The sequence below is a fragment of the Argentina silus genome, assembly GCF_951799395.1.
Source record: "Argentina silus genome assembly, chromosome: 15".
NCBI classification, from domain to species: domain Eukaryota; kingdom Metazoa; phylum Chordata; class Actinopteri; order Argentiniformes; family Argentinidae; genus Argentina; species Argentina silus.
Window position 1 is genome coordinate 4,882,718 of NC_139669.1, and position 18,021 is coordinate 4,900,738.

Sequence of the window (18,021 nt, forward strand, 5' to 3'; positions counted from 1 at the left end):
ATATTAAGATATCTATTCACGCATACAAATGTAATGAAAAACTTAGCAATGCCTCACAACCACCACATTCTGCAATACCAAAGTTTGCTTTGTTGTTCAGTTTGCATCGTGGAAATGAAAATATACTGTATGAGACTTGCTTGTTTATGACTCAAATCTGAGGACAAGATAAGTCAAAATGTGGTGATTAGGATGCTCACAGCTTTTTTGTTGCTGCACATCTTGCTGAAACTGCAAATGAACCTTAAATATACAGTTACAACATGGAATAAATATCGTCCAAACAATGGTTGTAAACAATCACATGATTGGAATAAACCTAGCAGTTTTTGCAGTAGTTGGGAAGTACAGTACAATCGGTAACATTTTACATTAATGTCAAGTTTGTAAAGGGTTTATAAATGGTTTATAATTAGTTAATAAATCACTTATAATCAGTTTATTATGAAATTAAATTATTTATCATTATTATTGATAAATAATAAACCATTTACAAACAGTTATAAGTCATTAGTTTAAAAAATATATATGTTTTTAGGGCATTTCTGCTTTATTGGGATAGAGACAGTAGAGATTGACAGGAAGGATGGGAGAGAGAGGAGGGATGACATGCAAGATAGGTCGGGGGTCGGAATCGAACCGGGGACCTTGCGATTATGTGGTAAGCGCATTAGTGTGCTACGCTACTAAGCTCCCCCATAAGTCATTCGTTTAGACTGATCGATATTTACTTGGTGCTTGCCAAATAGGGAGCTTGCAATCAGGAGCCAGTTATTAATGCTTTATAAATGTATTTATAATGCTTCAAAAACTAACTCTGATGTGAAATAATGCAATAGTATTGTTGCAATAGCATTGATGCAATTGTTGCATAGTGGTTGTACAGTTGGGAAATTGTATTTGCTATTTTTTACACCGGATGTGTGTAATTATGGGTGTAATTACTCTTAATTAATTTACTCTATCAATGCCTCTATCTTACAATTACCACCATGACTACCCTCATCAGACATGGTTGAAACAGGCAAGACCTCATTGGACAACAGCAGTAGCAGACCAGTTCTCCAAGCCTCTCTGGGTACACGTTTATAATAATTGAAAACACTTTGAAAATGTATTAATTAACAACAACAATCATATTCCATGATAATTGTTTATTACTGTAATAATGTCTCTATAAAATGTCTCCAATGAGTGCCCTAATGTACAGTATGTTGTCTAAGTGGTACAGTGGTGTAATGAAGGAGACATAATGCACAGGCAACGCTGTGCTAAGAATCCTAGTCTGAAGCCATGGTAGTCAAGGTCTGTAGGCTTGGATTTAATGGCTGCTACTGGGATACAATATACAGGTCACTTTGTCTGGTTAGAATTCGGCATGACTAGTATTTAAACTGTTTATAAGGCAGTATTCTTATTTTGAAGAGAAAAATAACTCCTATTTTGAAGGACTTTCAAAAAACACCATGAACCAGGAAGTGGATTTGACAACCTATATGTGCAAGCTCTATAGTGTAGCTATCTTTACTCTGTATTTGGTACAAAACTATCAAATGGTATATAACATTTACAAACGATTGGTAGGCAATGATTAGCTGCTGCCTCGAAGAAAAGAGAAAGATGTAAATCATATAGTGCTAGCAACTTACTTCAAAGGTGATGCTACTAACTAGCTACACAAGCTAGCTAGCTAGCTATATGGTCATTTTGATACTACAATGAGTGGCTAATGTAGAGCTAGCGTAGCCTAGCGTAGCCTAGCGTAGCCTAGCGTAGCCTAGCGTAGCCTAGCGTAGCCTAGCGTAGCTCCACACCAGTGTGGCTTTGTTGTAAGTTTGAAACAACTTGGAGTACAACGCTGTGTGGGGCCACTGGTGTTGCTCACTAGCTAGCAAAAATCAATGCCAAATGAGGCTAGGCAGTAGCTAGTTAGCCAGTATCACCTGTAGCAAGCCTATAAGTTGATGCCAATGTGAAACACACCTTTCAAACGGTTTATGTTGTGTGTGGGTTATGTTTTGTTAGTGAATTTTAAGTGAATGCCATCTGTCATTACTATAGTATAGACAAGCATGAATAAACAATTTATGTGAATTATTTGTTTACGACTACTTATTATGAATCATGCAATGTTGGACCACTTTACTTGATCACCTATAAACATACATTACTGTTCATAACTGATAACTCATTAATTAATGTGGGTAACTCATTCATAAATGGTTAACAGTGTGACATTTCATCAGTTCTATATGTTGGTGCCTCCTATATGGTCAGAGGTTTTCTCCATAAATACACAGAATAGAAGAGTACTCATGTGACTTAATTATAAAAGTAGTTTACTCCTTGATACTCTAACCAGTTCAGAGCACTAAGCACACATCAGTGAACACAGAGAAGGGGTAAGTAGTGTAGATATATCAACAGATAAAAACCTGCACGGTGGACATTTTTAAATAAGGAATGTGTTGACGAGGACGCATTTTTGTGTGATTTCAAGGGCCATGGTTAAAAAAACATGGTGATAGCTGTACTGTACTTTGGGACATCTTCACATTGTACTGTATGTAAAAATGTGTTGAACTGGTTTGGTGCCAGCCGAAACATCCGCACAATTCAGGAAATATCTTCCCAACTGTGCAACCACTGCAAACATTGCAAATAATTTTGCATGATTTCACATCAGGGTTAGTTAAGTAAATGACTTCATCCAGATCAAAATGTATAATCATCAAGCCCCCGTAAAAGACAATCAATGTAGCTGATTAATTGCAGGAAAAAGGTTTTTCATGAAGTATGATTGTAGTTATAGATGTTATCCTATCATTGTGGTGGGTACAACTTGTAAGCCATGTATTGGATGAACCATACTAATACTATACATACACATTTTTCTCTTTTACTGAGGCCCCCTCATGACTTTGTCACCTTGGACAGTAATGGAACACGGATAATAAAATACCAAAAAGCCATTATTCAATTATAAACTGCATACCTAATTAAAAGTGATAAAGGGCATTATCTTGCTTCATGTGAAATGAATATATAGTTGTGTACGGTATAAGGGTCCCTTGTTAATAGTCATCGAATGAAAGGAGCAGAAAAATGACTGCATAAAAATTATTTAGGGGCCCTATTAAGACCCTCTGTGAATAACGGCCTTTTTGAATAGTCTGTGCCCTTTACTACCTTTTTTTTCTTACGTATAGAGGCAAATTATAATAATTCACGTGTAATGAATAGGCCTATTTTCCTCCACCTCTTATCAGCACACAGAAATGGATATGTTTGTCTTCTATTTGCCTTCTGTTACAGAAGGCAAATAGAAGACAAACATATCCATTTCTGCAGTTTCTCACCACCTACGGTAATTAACATTATTAGTAGCTCTGTAATAAAGATTGATCACACGTCTTGTATTCAGTATTAAAGTCTACTTAGACACTACTTAATGTCACCTATATCTGAAATGAAGTTGTCGTAATGGTATATTACTTGTTCACATTCCCCTTGGTTGTCATAATCTAAAGCTACTGCACTTTTTACACATATGTATACTAATATCTGGCTACTGTACAGTGTTGCACACATGACAGTGTTTTTGCAAAGTCTTGATTTTCAGCAGCTGTTCAGAAGCAGTAGACATACTGTATGAGTATTTTTATTCGCCCTTTCGGAGACAGCAATTGACAAATCTTCTCAGAAAATCTCTGGATTGATTATTCGTTTAGACAGGGCTGCTCTTTCTAACTTTATTACAAGTCCTGCTTTTTTTATGGCAGTCGACAGGAATAATATTTCAAAATGGCTGCACTACTGTTATTATGACATTATCTGACATTTTCACTTTTTTTCTCCTTTTGAAATGAGTAAAGATGCATGCTGGTAGAAATCCAAAGAAATTGTCTTAAAGGCCTACTGTAGATCATGCTGAAGTTGATACTTTACTTCTGCATGCTAGTTAATTTGGGCGTACAGTCACAAACAAAAAGGCCATTTAGAAATCGAAGAGGGAGCACTCTTAATGATCAGGTCTCAATGGGCCCAATGCAGTCCCCCATGGCGACTCAGCAACAGTTGCATAGGAACCACTTTCCTATCAGGGCCTTTTGTTGGTGCTCATTGTATGACTTTATTTATTCTGCTTTGGGCCTGGAGGGTCTAATGGGTCTTTGCACAGTTTAACTCCCACTGTTTTATAACTTTCTGCAGAAAATTTATTAGCATCATTTGGCAAACAATTGTTTACCTGCTACAGTTAACGCAGGAGAGCCAGATGGGGCCTCTGTAGGGGATTGGGATTCCAAGTGGAAATGATGTCACCTTTATAATTCAATTAATGAATTTGCTTTAGTCCTTTGACTGACTTGTATTTTTTCACCTCATTAGATGGATGTCTCACATTGTGTGAGAATCATTACTCCATTATGTTATTAAGAATGAACTGTTGGCTTAGTATTCCATTCCTTATTGAGATGAGGAATATACTGTAATGCTAATTGTCAGTTACACAACTGGGTTTGGGTTTGACAGTCAGCTAATCCTACAATGTGTTCTGTTCTGAACCTGCTCTCTATACCTGCTCTGGCAAAAATATCGGCTATGTCCTGACATTATGCATCCTAACACATTCCCCCTCAGAAGTTTGATATTCTCTTTTTAAATTAGGAGAGGCAAGTTTGTTGAGTCTGCCAGAGTAAATGATTTATGTTATGTAAATTGATCGAACCTGACAAAAGACCCAGTCCTGTTCGTGATAAATCACATGTCTTGGGCCAGTTAAAAGATCATTATCATAGTTAACAGACGATATAGCAGCTGGTGGCTTAATGTCCTTGAGGATTTGATTTCATGAAAATCACTGTCAGTTACTGTATGTGTTACGTTGAATAAGCGTGTGTGGCTGACAGCTACTGCCTCGGTGTTGTTTTGAGGGTGAGGTAAATTGACAATAACATTAAGACTATGAATAAGTATAAATTGACAGACAATTTAGAAAACACAGACAACTTGCATGCATGTAACTCAGCAGTGATGTCATGTCCTCTCATAGTGTACAACAATATAACATGAAGGTAATTCATTACTTGAAATCCTATGACTGTGCGCTGATTACATCATTGAATCGGGGGTCATCAGTGTCATGTACTGTCCTGAACATGGCTTTGTGATATAATGTGATAATAAGCCACTAATAAATCTCCTCCTAATACACCAACAAGTCCATGTGTTTTTTGAAGATAAAAAGCCACTTCAATACATTTGCCTTTGACAAAAATGCATGACACACACTGAGTCACATCCGTTACCTTTGTGGCATGTTGCCACTCCAATCAGTAGGCACAGCACTGCTTCAGAGGTTCAAGGCTAAACATTGTCCTTCTACCTGACGCACATCAGTATGAGGAGTCAATGGGCCTGCTTCCATCATCATGGTGCAGCTGTAATTACTGTTTGACTATGACTTATGCTTGACTCCATTGTCTGCTGCTGCAGCCCACTTGCAGGGATGTGGGGGGCTCAGTGCTCAGAGATGAGAGCTCTGCTTTGAATACGCCAATCAATGGCTGGGCAGAGACCACTGCCATTAGGTAAACACAACCCAATGTGAGGAGACTGGGAGGTCATCGTAGTGAGGAATACTCCCTTCTTTATCTTTTGCTTCAGCTTTTTTTTTTTACGAACTTACAGTACATCTTTTCTGTGCGAGCTGCACTTAATGTTATTTTCCCTTTAAAAAAAATGTCTTCCTTTTTTACAGTTCTAAAAAAGTTGCAAAGTGAGGAGAGGGATTCCACAATATTGCTGCCTAGATAATTTCAAAGATCTGCTTCTCCCTGAACTCTGAATTGTATTAATATTTAATCACATTATGAATTGGATGAGGAATACAATTACCAAAGTAAATACACCTGTCCCACCAAGCAAGAAATTGAGAAAATCCCACAGCAAGCAGCTTTCCTCTCAAGGTGAGATTTAGGAAATGAATGCAGAAACTTGAAGAAGATTTGCAACGTCGTAATCCGCATTCCTATTCATTTGCTCTCCACAGTCTGTCAGTTCAAAGGGACTCCTTAGAGATGGCACGGTGTTATCCTTCAAACTTGTATTTACTCACTTCACTTGCTCATAGAAAATGAAATGATGGGTCCCTCGGGACAAATGGGCCTACACCTACTTCTTCCTTTGTCTTTCATTTCCTACAGTCAATGCTATTGTGCTACCAGGATGTGAAGGAAGCATGATGCTCTTGTACTCTTGCAGTATTTCTTCGCTTGTATTTGCATCCTTTCATATTTGCATTGTGTTTCATAGAGAATTTAATGACTTCATACTTTACTGTGCTCATAATGATTTGCTTATGAATAAATCCTGTGTGTAATGACTCAGGTCTGGTAATAAACTATAATTAGACACTTCATCCACAGCATTCATCATGTCCATGATTTTGAGGAAGTGCTAGTCATTCACTCCAGTGTTGTGGAATTCAAAATCTATTATGGCTACCTGTGTGGGTAATGGTTTTTATATTTGGGTGAACACCTCTTGCTAGAAATCCTGCACACAGCTGAGGGAAATTCAGCAGAATAGTAGGAACAATAAATGACAATCATGCAGGTCACAGCTACTGTACATGAAATAGTTAAGAAGCTCCTGGAGGGAAAAAGCAGAAGCTTCCTGTGCTGGACGACACCTCTTCCTCTCCTCACTGAAGCATGATTCCCTGAGAGAAAGCAGGAAAAGGAGGGGGGGAGAAAGAGAGAGAGAGAGAGAGAGAGAGAGAGGGGGAATGAGGTACTCAACTCCTGCCTCAGACTCAGAGCCAGTTTCCATGACTGCCTCCTCACGTTACTACACACTCCAGCCAGCCCCCCCCCCCCCCCCCCCCCCCCCACCTACCACGCCTCCTCTCCCACTGTAATGAAAGACTAAGGCAGGACTGTACCTGTAGAATGGCAGTGAGTGGGTAATGGAATCACAGAGAATATTGAGCCATGTTTGACCTGCATGGATCCAGTCTGTAAGGGGGAGCAGGGGAGAGGGAGCTCTCTGTCTGTCAGAGGTGAGAGATGGATGGGTGCCTCTCTCTCTCTCTCTCTCTCTCTCTCTCTCTCTCTCTCTCTCTCTCTCTCTCTCTCCCAGCCCTCTCACTGCAGACGTGAAGCCCAGTTAATCTACGTCCATGCTCGCCGACCGTGACCAGATGAAAACAGGCCTGCAGCAGTGGGAGTCAGTCCAGTGCTGCTGGAGAGGTGGCTGTGGACGGGGGAAATCTGTGGGTGTCCTCCACAGCTCTGTGACTGACTGAGAGAGCCTTGACTAGAGATGAGGAGGAGAGAGAGTGAGGTGTGGAGAGAGGATGAGCTAAGTTTTACTGTTACTGTGAGAACTGCGAGTTGGAGAGCTGGACAATTTTCCTTTTCACGCATGAGCAATATCAAGTGCAGCCAATTATACATCATTTTTTTGCTTCTGTGTTTTATTGATTATCAAATAAGTCCACCTTAATTTCCTTATGGAGGCAGACAGTATCTGAACTACAGTATACTAGAGACTAACAAAGTACGACAGAGAGTTTAAGAGCATACAGAGTTACCTGTTTACAATGCACACAGACATTGTGACACCGACTGTGTGTGATTCAGGCTTTTGACAATGAATTGTAAAAAGGTCACACTCTATCACCTTGAAAAAACTGTAGAATGTGGGAATATCACCTGTATGACAGCACAGGTGTGGTCTCCCCGCTCTGCCACAAAGAGAGAAAAAAAACAATTCCCCTTTTTTTCCCCCAAATTTCCAATTTGAAAACTAACGCTCAACAATTGCACTACTTGCACAGTGCTACTCTTCTGAGCTTTCGCGTTCACGCTCCTCCCATTCAATTGGTGCATCTGAGCAGTCAGCAAACATAACAGATAAGGTCGAGTTGATCAAATTCCTATCAATGCTTGTCAGCAAGGGGGAAGGGGGGGGGGGGGGGGAGCAAATGTTTATTTTCTAATTCTTCGAGGTTTGCTTAGGCTGCTCTCTACAGCCCTGCTCTAATCTGAGTGTATCTGGTGTGCACTCCCCTCTAAATTGCTGTTTATTCCTTTCTGCACAGCACACTGTGGGTTTTGGAGCCCTCGTCTTGCTCGGAATGCTGCTGAAGGGACGGGGGTCCCTGGATGCTCAGTCCCAGTGCTGACACAACACTATTCCTGAAAGACCTGCTGCTTGATTTAACCAAGCAAAATGTCACAGTAATTGTAAAGATTTATATCAATGGGAAAGCGCTGACTAAGCCCTGTGGCTATCAGATCTGACAGACTTAATGTGTGTTCAGATGTTGCCTGTCACACAAAAGGCTTGCAGCTTGACCAATTTTAGCCTATATTTCCTCTACGGAACTGACCCTATAGTACTCATTCTTCCTCCTTGCTGTACAGTGTAGAGAAAGCATATTGTGGATGAACATACATGTGGAAAACATATTCATATTGTAGGTATATGCGACTGTGGTGTTCTAGTTACAGTAGGTTGGAGTAGTACTGCACTTCAAGAGCATATTTGATCACCACATTTCTTTCTCATGAATCACTCAAATCTCTGATTGTCTGATTATTTGATGAATATACAGTATGCTAATGTGGGCTACTATAAGAATACAGCACGCTCAAACCTCTAATAAGTAACTGTACATTTACTTTAACAATGTTCCCACTATTATCAGTCATTGGCTGTAGTAGTTTGGATATGACACCACGTTGTCAGATAGTGCTCCAGAAGTCCAACACATTAAGCAGCAACCTCACCTTTACTCTCAGACCACTTGATGTCCTCCTCTGCCTAAAAGTTTGGGACTCCATCTCACCCCAGATGTTAGACAGCTTCCTGCTGAACTGTTTTCACTAAGTCACAGTAGCCTTAGACTGTAAAGGTGATAAATAGCATAAGGTATAATGTGGCTCTCTAGTATTGACGAACAGGAAATGAACTGGATTCTGTTGCTCTGGGGTGGAGTATCATGCTGAGTGTCTCTGTTTGTGTACAGCTGTTTGTTGACGTGGGCATTTACTTGAGAGTGGTTAGATAATTTACTTGGAGCACAAATACAAACATTTTACAATCATTCTTTCTACTACTCCAACTACTTATAATTGAAAAGAAGAACATTTTCAAAAGTGTATGTCTCATTTCAGGATGCAGAATATGGAAAGTTACATTTGTGTAGCCATGCTATCTGGGTACAGATAGTTCAAATCTATGTCAGATATTCCATCCTTTGAATTGAGAGCAGATCCTGGTGTGCTGGAGACATCTGCTTTCCTTAAAATGGGAATCACAAGTGTTTTAGTAATTCCATCCCATCTGAAAGCTCCCCCCCTTCAGCACACTCCCAAATTACCAATGGAATGAAGTTAGGACTCTTTGCCTTCGAGAGACTAGTTTTTCCAGGGAAGACAAGAGTATCTGAAGGAATTCTTCTCTGGGCTAGCATTATGGAAAATAGTTCTCAGTCAAGCAGTCAACAGGCTCTATGGAAAGATGTGAGTCTTAATTGCAAAAATGTTTCTAATTGACCTTTTTTCTACTATGACTGAATCATGGTTATAAGCGGTATTGGTAATAAGTGGTAAACCATTCAATTACTGAACTATTTGGTGATGAAATGCTTTGTACAATCCTGAATGCAATTGGAATTACATCATATGCCTGTCTTTTTATGCATTGTATGTCTATGCATGTCTATGCATTTAAAATGTAATTAGTATATAGTATATAGTGTATAATGCAATTAGTATAGACAACTTTTTGTGTGGTGAGGGATATTAAAAAGTAATGTTTAGGTGTAGATACATTATTACATAGTATAAACGTTTTCTAACATTATAATGCCTCGAGTTTAATAATGGCAGAATATTTCTGATATCATACAGTGGGTATAAGTCTTCTCCTTGGGATCACAAATAGAGTGAGGCTGAATATTGTTACCTGGGTGAGTGCTCTAAGATTCATATTTAAGATTCATATTTTTTTTATCTTCCCCTCCAACTTGCCTCCTTGGGTCCCTGTTGTGTTTAGTTGCCAGGTTCACCTTCACCACTGAGCTTTGTTTTATTACTCAATAACATTTTTTCTCACGTACAGCGAGGTTTCAATATGTCCATCCTCTTCATTTGGAGAACTTATTGCTCTTTGGGAAAATTCGAAAAACATTTTTATCTAAATAATCCAGTGGTCTTTCCTCTCACGGGTAGTGTGATGTACAATAGTTGTTTACTGTTTGTGAACTGATTCTGTCTTACCATAGACCTCATAAATATGGAATTACAATAGTTTCAGTACAGGAATGGACATTGTTAGGTTCCAATGAGAGAGTAGGTTATTTGTCCATCAAATTCATATAACATTGAAGATGTTCTGATTGTTACAACAGATACACTAAGCTATGTGCTGAGGGAATTAATATGATTCAGAAAACACCTGTGGCATTACATTTCAGAATATTCACATTCTTTTAAGAAAGGAAAATATATGCCCTCCACTCTGTCCCCTCTGACCCTGCCATGGCCTGCCTGGTAGTGGCTGAACTCTGCCTATGTTTGTTTAGCTCAGAAGCCTTCTTCTTGTTTGTTTTGTTTATAAAAAGCACTCCTTGTCTCCATCTCTCCCTAAGAACAGCAGGGGGCCTTGGGCACTTAACTGCACAGACTGAGTCCTGCTCCAGAGGAGGCGCCTGGCTGATTCTCAAACCCCTGAACCCCTTTAACACTGGTCGGCTGGCAATAGTCTGTGTGTGCATGCACTCATCCTCATCCTCGTCCCCCCACCCCCCACCCCTTCTCTCTCTTGCTTTCTCTCTCTTGTGCTCACTTTCACTCACTCTCTCTTCCTCTCCCCACCTCTCTTCCTCCCTCCATCTCTCTCCTTTTCTCTCCCTCTCTGTTTCTCTCTCTTGCTCTCTCTCACTCACTCTCTCTCTCTCCTCTCTATCTGTGTAATTCATATTCAGTGTGCAGACAGAGCTTTGTCCTCTAGTCAAGTTTCCACTGCTTATGCAACCCGCTGGAGGAGTGTGCAGACTTCAGCCAAATTTTTTTTTTTCCATGCTGGGCGAAATTATTTGCGTAAGGAATTTATGGCCCAGATGATTATCTGGCCAACAGTATCTGCTTCCCATCATACCTTGTGAGCAAAATCAGTTCCTTGATGTGTAGAGTCGGCCAGTTATGGCCACTGTCTGTATTATTCAACCAAATTAGAAATATATGGTATGTGTATGATAAGAAATACACAAATTTCCTTTTCGGAAAGGTTGATATTAAATGGGGGGCTGGCAGGGATGAAAGGCAAATGGAAATATATGAATCATTGTAGTGTTATGCATCAGCTTTTAGTCATCTCAGAAATGGCTGCATCACATGAAACTGGAATGCATCTTACACACAATTAACATAACAACTGAGTTGCAGTAGCTATTTATAGAATGCCCCTATGTGACAGTCACACAATTGCGACATCAGTACAATATGTTTATGCTTATAAGGTATTTATAAAACAAATATTACCATAAAGGGCTACTCAAACTACAGTAACAATTACAGTCACAATAGATGAGCCAAGCTGTTTTATAATCGCCTTAAAAAGCATGAATATGGTCCTGTTCTTTTAACGAACAACATTTCCGCTAATTGAAGTTTCCTTTATTTTACATATCTTCTTTTTGTTGTCCTCTGAGACCTTCAAAAGCAGTCCGGTGTGAATCAGGAGATTTCATTCTCTCACTTCTGGGGCTTTGTGGGAACAAAAGCCCTTCTTTATTAATTTGTGGCCTTAAGCTCTGGGAATTTAGTCCAGTAGGGAGAGTTTTAATTTGAGGAAAAGTTTAATAGATGTGACCTTTAATATCTCTGCAGCACTGGTTTTCCATATGCTGATTATTTACTTTGCTCCAAGAAGTATGAGATCCTGTCATATGGTACATCCAGAAAACACTTCAAAACACAAGGATATGTTTATTTCTGTCTTCATCAGTGGGAGCATTTTGCAAAACGTTACAAGTTATACAGGTGTTAAGGTTGCATATGTTAATATTTAGATTGCCTATTCATCTAGCAGATGCCTTCTGCAAGTTCCTCTGAATAGCTTGCAATTGCATTTTATATGATGAATAAAAGAAAAGCAGATACATTATGGCAGAGGGCTAATTATTGATATAATAAATGGAGCTTTGTTAGCTACCAATATTGTTAGCTGCCATGAGAATAAATATAGAAAATATTGCTGGATAGAGGGCTGGTTTCCCAGATCCAGATGTAAGCCGAGTCCTGGACTAGAAGACCCTGTTCAATGGAGAATCTTCACTGAAAATGATTTCCAGCAGAGATCTGTGTCCAGGGAATGCCTTAAGTGTTATAAGAAATCAACTCATTATACATATCATACCATTCCATGCATTACAATGAGCCCATCCTCCGATGTCTGCATCCACCAGCCTCCCCTGGCACATGTGAAGAGAAAATTAGGCTTGAATGCGATTCACATAAACTACTAATACGTTTCATCGGATTACAAATTATTTCCTGTTATTTTTTCTTTTAGGTTGAGGTTGGAAAAGAGAAAAAGAGCAGATACCGCAGCTACCAGCGTGGGGCTCTGATTCTGGGCCTGGTCTTCCTGACGTTGACCCTGGGCATCTTCAGCCTGAGACACTTCTGGAGTCCCAGCCTGGGGAGGGTAAGACCTGGCTTATCTCATTAAGCAGGAGGTCATCTCATGACTAATCATATTGCCTCGTGATCAACAAGTGGAGTCATAGTAGAGGTTACGTACTTCTCATCAAACTTCTTGTCAAATTTGACCATGAAACAGAGCAGATATCTAGACATGGAGACAACTATATCAATGCCATGCTAAGACACTGTATTGCCAAGTGGTTGTAATGTATGTTTTAATTGTTATTGTTGTTAACACTGGATGAAAGACAGACTCAAGTTTTTCCTCACCAAACCGTACTGTATTGAAAATGTGCTTGACATTGGAGATGGCCACACAAAGATCCCAAGACAACTTCTTTTGTCAGTATAACATTACACTGAATTCAATCTATATAGTCCATGGAAAAGGCAGCTGTGTTTTGAAATAGGCTATTTTCTCTCTCCCTCTCGAAAAGTTTTGGCTGTCAAGTGTATAATTTTGTGAAACCTTAGTGTTATACTTTGGCTTCTGCACTTAGAAAATCCTCAACTGCGGCATCATTTATCATTCCATTCATTTACTACTGTCTACCAGCGGTGTAAACATGTTGTCACTATTCAAGTTCCTGACTCCTCAATCCAGCCCAGCTTAATTGCTGCTGACCACAGTGATCTAATTGGAGTAAAGTCTTGTCCCTCCTATTCATCTTGTAAAATCCAATTCACTCACTTTTGATGGAGAGCTTTTCTTCTGCCTCTTTGCCCACATTCCCCCCAGGGCCAAAAAAAGCTAATTTACTCAAGACCATGGCAAAAATACATCGATAATTTCTCTCAAAGAAAATTAGCCGGTCTTTGTGTTTCAGGCACTATTTTCAATAAGATCTGCAAATGATTTTATTTCTTGAGCAGAACAGTAAAGCTGACAATAGAGGGATGATTACAGGCCCACTGAATGAGCTAGTCGACTCCCAATATAAATAGAAAACCATAGACATGCTTCATACATAAATGACATAAATGACTGACTATATACTGTGAATGGAGGTCTTCTTTGGTTATAAAACCACAGCATTGAACATTTCAACTGTACTCTTCGGTCATCAGTTTCATTTACGTTTTCTCAGGAAAGTATTCGAATATGATTTAGCATAAAATGCCTTTTTGTTGATTTGGGGATTTTTTTTTTGTTTTTGAAGGGACAGTCCTGAAAGGACCATGAGCTCACGCTTTTCAAGGAATAGACAAAGCCTCTTTAAAGGAAGCCGGTCCACTCCACCGCCATCTTGGTGATGCCTCTTTGAGCGTTTATTTTCAAGAGAGAGACCAAAAGCAGTTTTTTAAGATAGGACAAAAACTGTCCTCCTCCCCCATCACTGGAGATAAATCACCTTTGAGCCGTCTTCTTTGTCCTTGTTAAATATTTCATGCCAGAGGTGGAGGAGTCATTATTTCCACTTTAATAAGCTGTGATCACTCTCACGTGGCACATAATATGTTGATGACAGAGGCTGCCAAGGCAATGGACATCAAACCTGTGGACCCTCAGTTCTGCTTTAATAGGGTCTTGAGGGGGAGGCCCATTCTCTGGCCTCCATCAGTGAGCGAGATGGAAGCACTTCAAAGCCCAATCACCTGTCTGTCTGTTTGCCTGATGGGAAGCCCCCTTAGACACACCAGCAGTAAAAACAGATAAAAATGTATTCTAGCCAAGCCTGTCTGGGGACTGTCTGAAGAGAAGTTTGCACGGAGAAGGTGTGTGTGTGTGCGTGTGTGTGTGTGTGTGCGCACACACACACACACACACACACATACACACACACACAAACACACACACACGCACACAATGAAACCTGTATGTGCAACTGTTACAGCTTTAGGCGTCACAACATCACAGCTCCCTATGAATATTTCAAACACAACAATGCATATTTCATGACCCTTCCTCTGCCTATTAAGTCTGTCGTTTTAAAAATCATGTCCTAATATGAAAAAGATTGTTACTCTTAAGGTATTTGCTCTTACTAGGCCAGGCTACTTGTCTTTCTCCATGTAAGCTCTCATCAGTGATTCCCCCTGCGGTCCAAAGCTTTAACCCCTGACAAACTAATTGCAAGTCAATACGTCAATAGGGCCAGTGATTGCTTCCGCCACCGCTCTAGCAACAGGCTCCAGAACCACAGTCTCCTGTGCCCAGCTTTACATAAACTGCCATGGAAAGGTAATTTGCTTGGCGCATTGTATTTCAATATGACATGGTAGCCACTTGGGAACTTCTTTTAATTACTTGCAAACATATGTTGTTACAGAGGCTTGGGGAAGATAGTTTGCCATCATTCTTCCTGCCAGCGTGTGTGTGTGTGTGTGTGTGTGTGTGTGTGTGTGTGTGTGTGTGTGTGTGTGTGTGTGTGTGTGTGTGTGTGTGCGTGTGCGTGTGTGTGTGTGTGTGTGTGTGTGCGTGTGTGTGTGTTTGTGTGCGTGTGTGTACAGTATGTGTGTATGTGTTTGTGTGTGTGTGTGTGTGTGCGTGTGTGTGTGTGTGTGTGTGTGTTTAAGACTAGCTGCCCACTTCCTCCCTTGGCTTACGGCGAATTTCTGTCTTAATGTTTACCATGTGCTCATTATTGTTCTGGGCTCCAAAGCTCACAGGGGGATTTTGACTCCATGTATATTAATTTATTGTTATTATCAGTATACATTGGGATGTCCATGGATATGAAGTCTGCCTTGTGAGGAGGTTCATATAATGACTTTGCATTTTGTAATATGTTAGTATCTATAGAAGGAATGGGCCAACAGCTTTCCTGGTTTGTATACATTAAGATAGTGCTAACGCTAGTTTTCATGACTTTCTTGAGTTCTTGAGAGGCCTCTATGCACATTAATTTTCACTCCTTTTTCTTTTTCTTTTTTTATTTGAAGTTGAAGTGTTTAGCAAAATAACTCTCCAAAGTCATTTCAATGCATCAACTAATTTGGGCGAGATTAACTGTTTTAGAAGCAACCAGCCACAGATTCATTGTGAACCAAAGAGCCATTGTGAACCAGGCACTCCCGGGGATCACAAATAGCTCACAGGTGCTGTTGGACAGTGTGGTGAAATTACCTCAGAAACACATGAGTGTCAGGCCAGAGGGAAGAGCTCCATTATTCAAGCTGAAATTGCATTGCTCACCTTGATGCCTTGCCCTGCTCCCAAAGCAGGCCTTCTCTCGCTGCCCCTGACCGCCTCTTAAAGACTTCAGTGTCAGGGTGGGGTGGCTTAATGAACAATGTTGCACCTGCTCTCCTCTAATGGTCACAGGTGCAGGGCTTTTCTATGACCCTCCTGAGTTTGTTTATTTACTGCTCATGTCCTGTGTCCGTCTCAGAGTCCCCTCGGCGCCCCAGAGTGTCAGAATAGGAGGAGGGGAGGGATAGGGGGGGGGGGGGGACTGCTGTTGGATCATGACATCATCCCATCACCTTGTCACATACTCACCTTCTTTTTTCCTGTTTCTAGAGACGGGGAAAAAGGCAAACTCTATACTGCAATAGACAGCCTCTCCTGCTCCTGAACCCCGTGTCTTCAGCTAAGTCGTGTGGAGGAATAATTATTCTAATGGGGTAGTCGGTCGTGCCTATCTGAACAGCTGGTTTAGGCAGGACCCTCTGGGAGTCTGTGCCTACAGCCTGTAATCTTTTCTGATTTTACATGTCAAGCTCATTCATTCATTAAGAGTCCTGTGTCCACTTCTTCTCCCTCACTGTGGAGCCATGCTTCCCTGTGCTCTCTCATCCTAAGATGATTCATTATGCCTTCTACCAGGGGAGCAGAGAGGAAGAGGAGGTGAAGAGGGAGGGAGGGAGGGAGGGAGGGAGGGAGGGAAAAACAAGAGAGAATTGCTTAAACCCCGGCCAGCCGAATGCCTGAGGTAGGGGCTGTGTTGTGAGGTATGAAGGCAGCACTGTGGCTGGGGCTTGTTGCCTGACTCGGGGACTGAAGCTTCTGCTGGGAACAGGAGAACACTACAAAGCATGCTGGGAACACTCATTTGCTGTGTGGCGTTTCAGTATGTCTCTGCATCGCCTTCTGAAAGCAAGGGTGGACAAAAAGTGGCATGTATTAGCATTTGAATGGCCAGCAGTTTACTTCCCAATCCCACCAGCATCTCATGTGTGACATGTTACATGTACAGTTGATAGACTCAGTAGACACTGAGGTAGGGCTGGCAGTCTGTCTGTCTCTCGCCTCTCCCCCTCTCCTCCATCTCCCTTTGCTCCCTCCTAGGCTCCCTCTCTCAACAGTAGTGGCTGCCAAGTATTCTTCTCCCCTCTGCTGTACAATTTAGAATGTGATTGAACTTTCATATCCTGTTTCGCTCTCCTAGTGATTCTAGTCCTCTGCACCTGTCACACTGCATTCTGGGCCACACTGGTGAAGTGAGGAGGAGTGCAAACTCCAGCCCACAGAAAATTACATTGTTTTACCATTCCACAGCCAGTCTCACAGGGGTCACACTTTACATTAAATTGACTGTGTAATAACTCTGTAATTACTCTAGCAACAACAAAACGAAATCCTGTTTACTACAACATTTTTTTAATGCACACTGCTGTATTGAATAGTAAGAGCAACTGAATAAACAATAAAAAAGCACAGTTTTGTGTTAAAGAGATATGTACAGTAGAATATATGTTGCACAGTGATACAGACGAATACAATCTATGTAGATATGACAGTCAGAAACCCTTCTCCTCACCTCATGTATTGAGCTTTTATCATATGTCAACATGCAATGCAGGCCTTTCATGGGGCAGAACTTATCAAAGGTAGCGTGCAGAAGTCCCCTTTGCCCGCCAGATGTTATTTGCATTGTCAGTCAATGTTAATAAAGCTTTGTGGAGATCCTGTTCATTCAGAGATGAAATATTAAACACAGGAAGATTGGCATCTCCCTCTGGGACACAGACCTGTTTTAATTTACAGCAGGTGAAGTGAAGGCTGCCCGCTGCCGCTCTCACACTCTAGTTTGATGACATCCATTTTAGTTTGATACATAGCGTTGTCCTAATCATCGACTTAAAAGTACATGTCACATTTTTTTTTTAGAAATGGGTTGTAAATTTGATTCTAAGCTCAAATAATGACATTTTTACTGCCCCTAGAAAAACAAAGAAGACATCCTTGAAGACAAGCTTCAGATCTGGGAAATAAATAAAACATCACACGGCGGAGGCAGTGGAGCAATCTCAGCTACAAACATCTTTAAATTGATTATTGCATAATTCATCTTTGCAATATGCTGCGTAGAAAGCAAGCTGTCGTTTTAATCATGTGAAAGCCAAACAAAGCATT

At 40.7% G+C, this 18,021-nt stretch overlaps 1 protein-coding gene across 1 annotated transcript in view; it reads left to right on the plus strand.

Annotated features, from left to right (window-relative positions):
* Positions 1-9,463: 9,463 nt before the first annotated feature.
* tnmd (tenomodulin) overlaps positions 9,464-18,021 on the plus strand; it is a 35,177-nt gene continuing 26,619 nt past the window's right edge. Inside the window, exons 1-2 of the mRNA XM_083686554.1 lie at positions 9,464-9,533; positions 12,589-12,723. Of these exons, the coding sequence (XP_083542680.1) occupies positions 9,486-9,533; positions 12,589-12,723 (183 nt within the window). The 5' untranslated portion in view covers positions 9,464-9,485. The remainder of the gene's footprint in view (positions 9,534-12,588; positions 12,724-18,021) is intronic.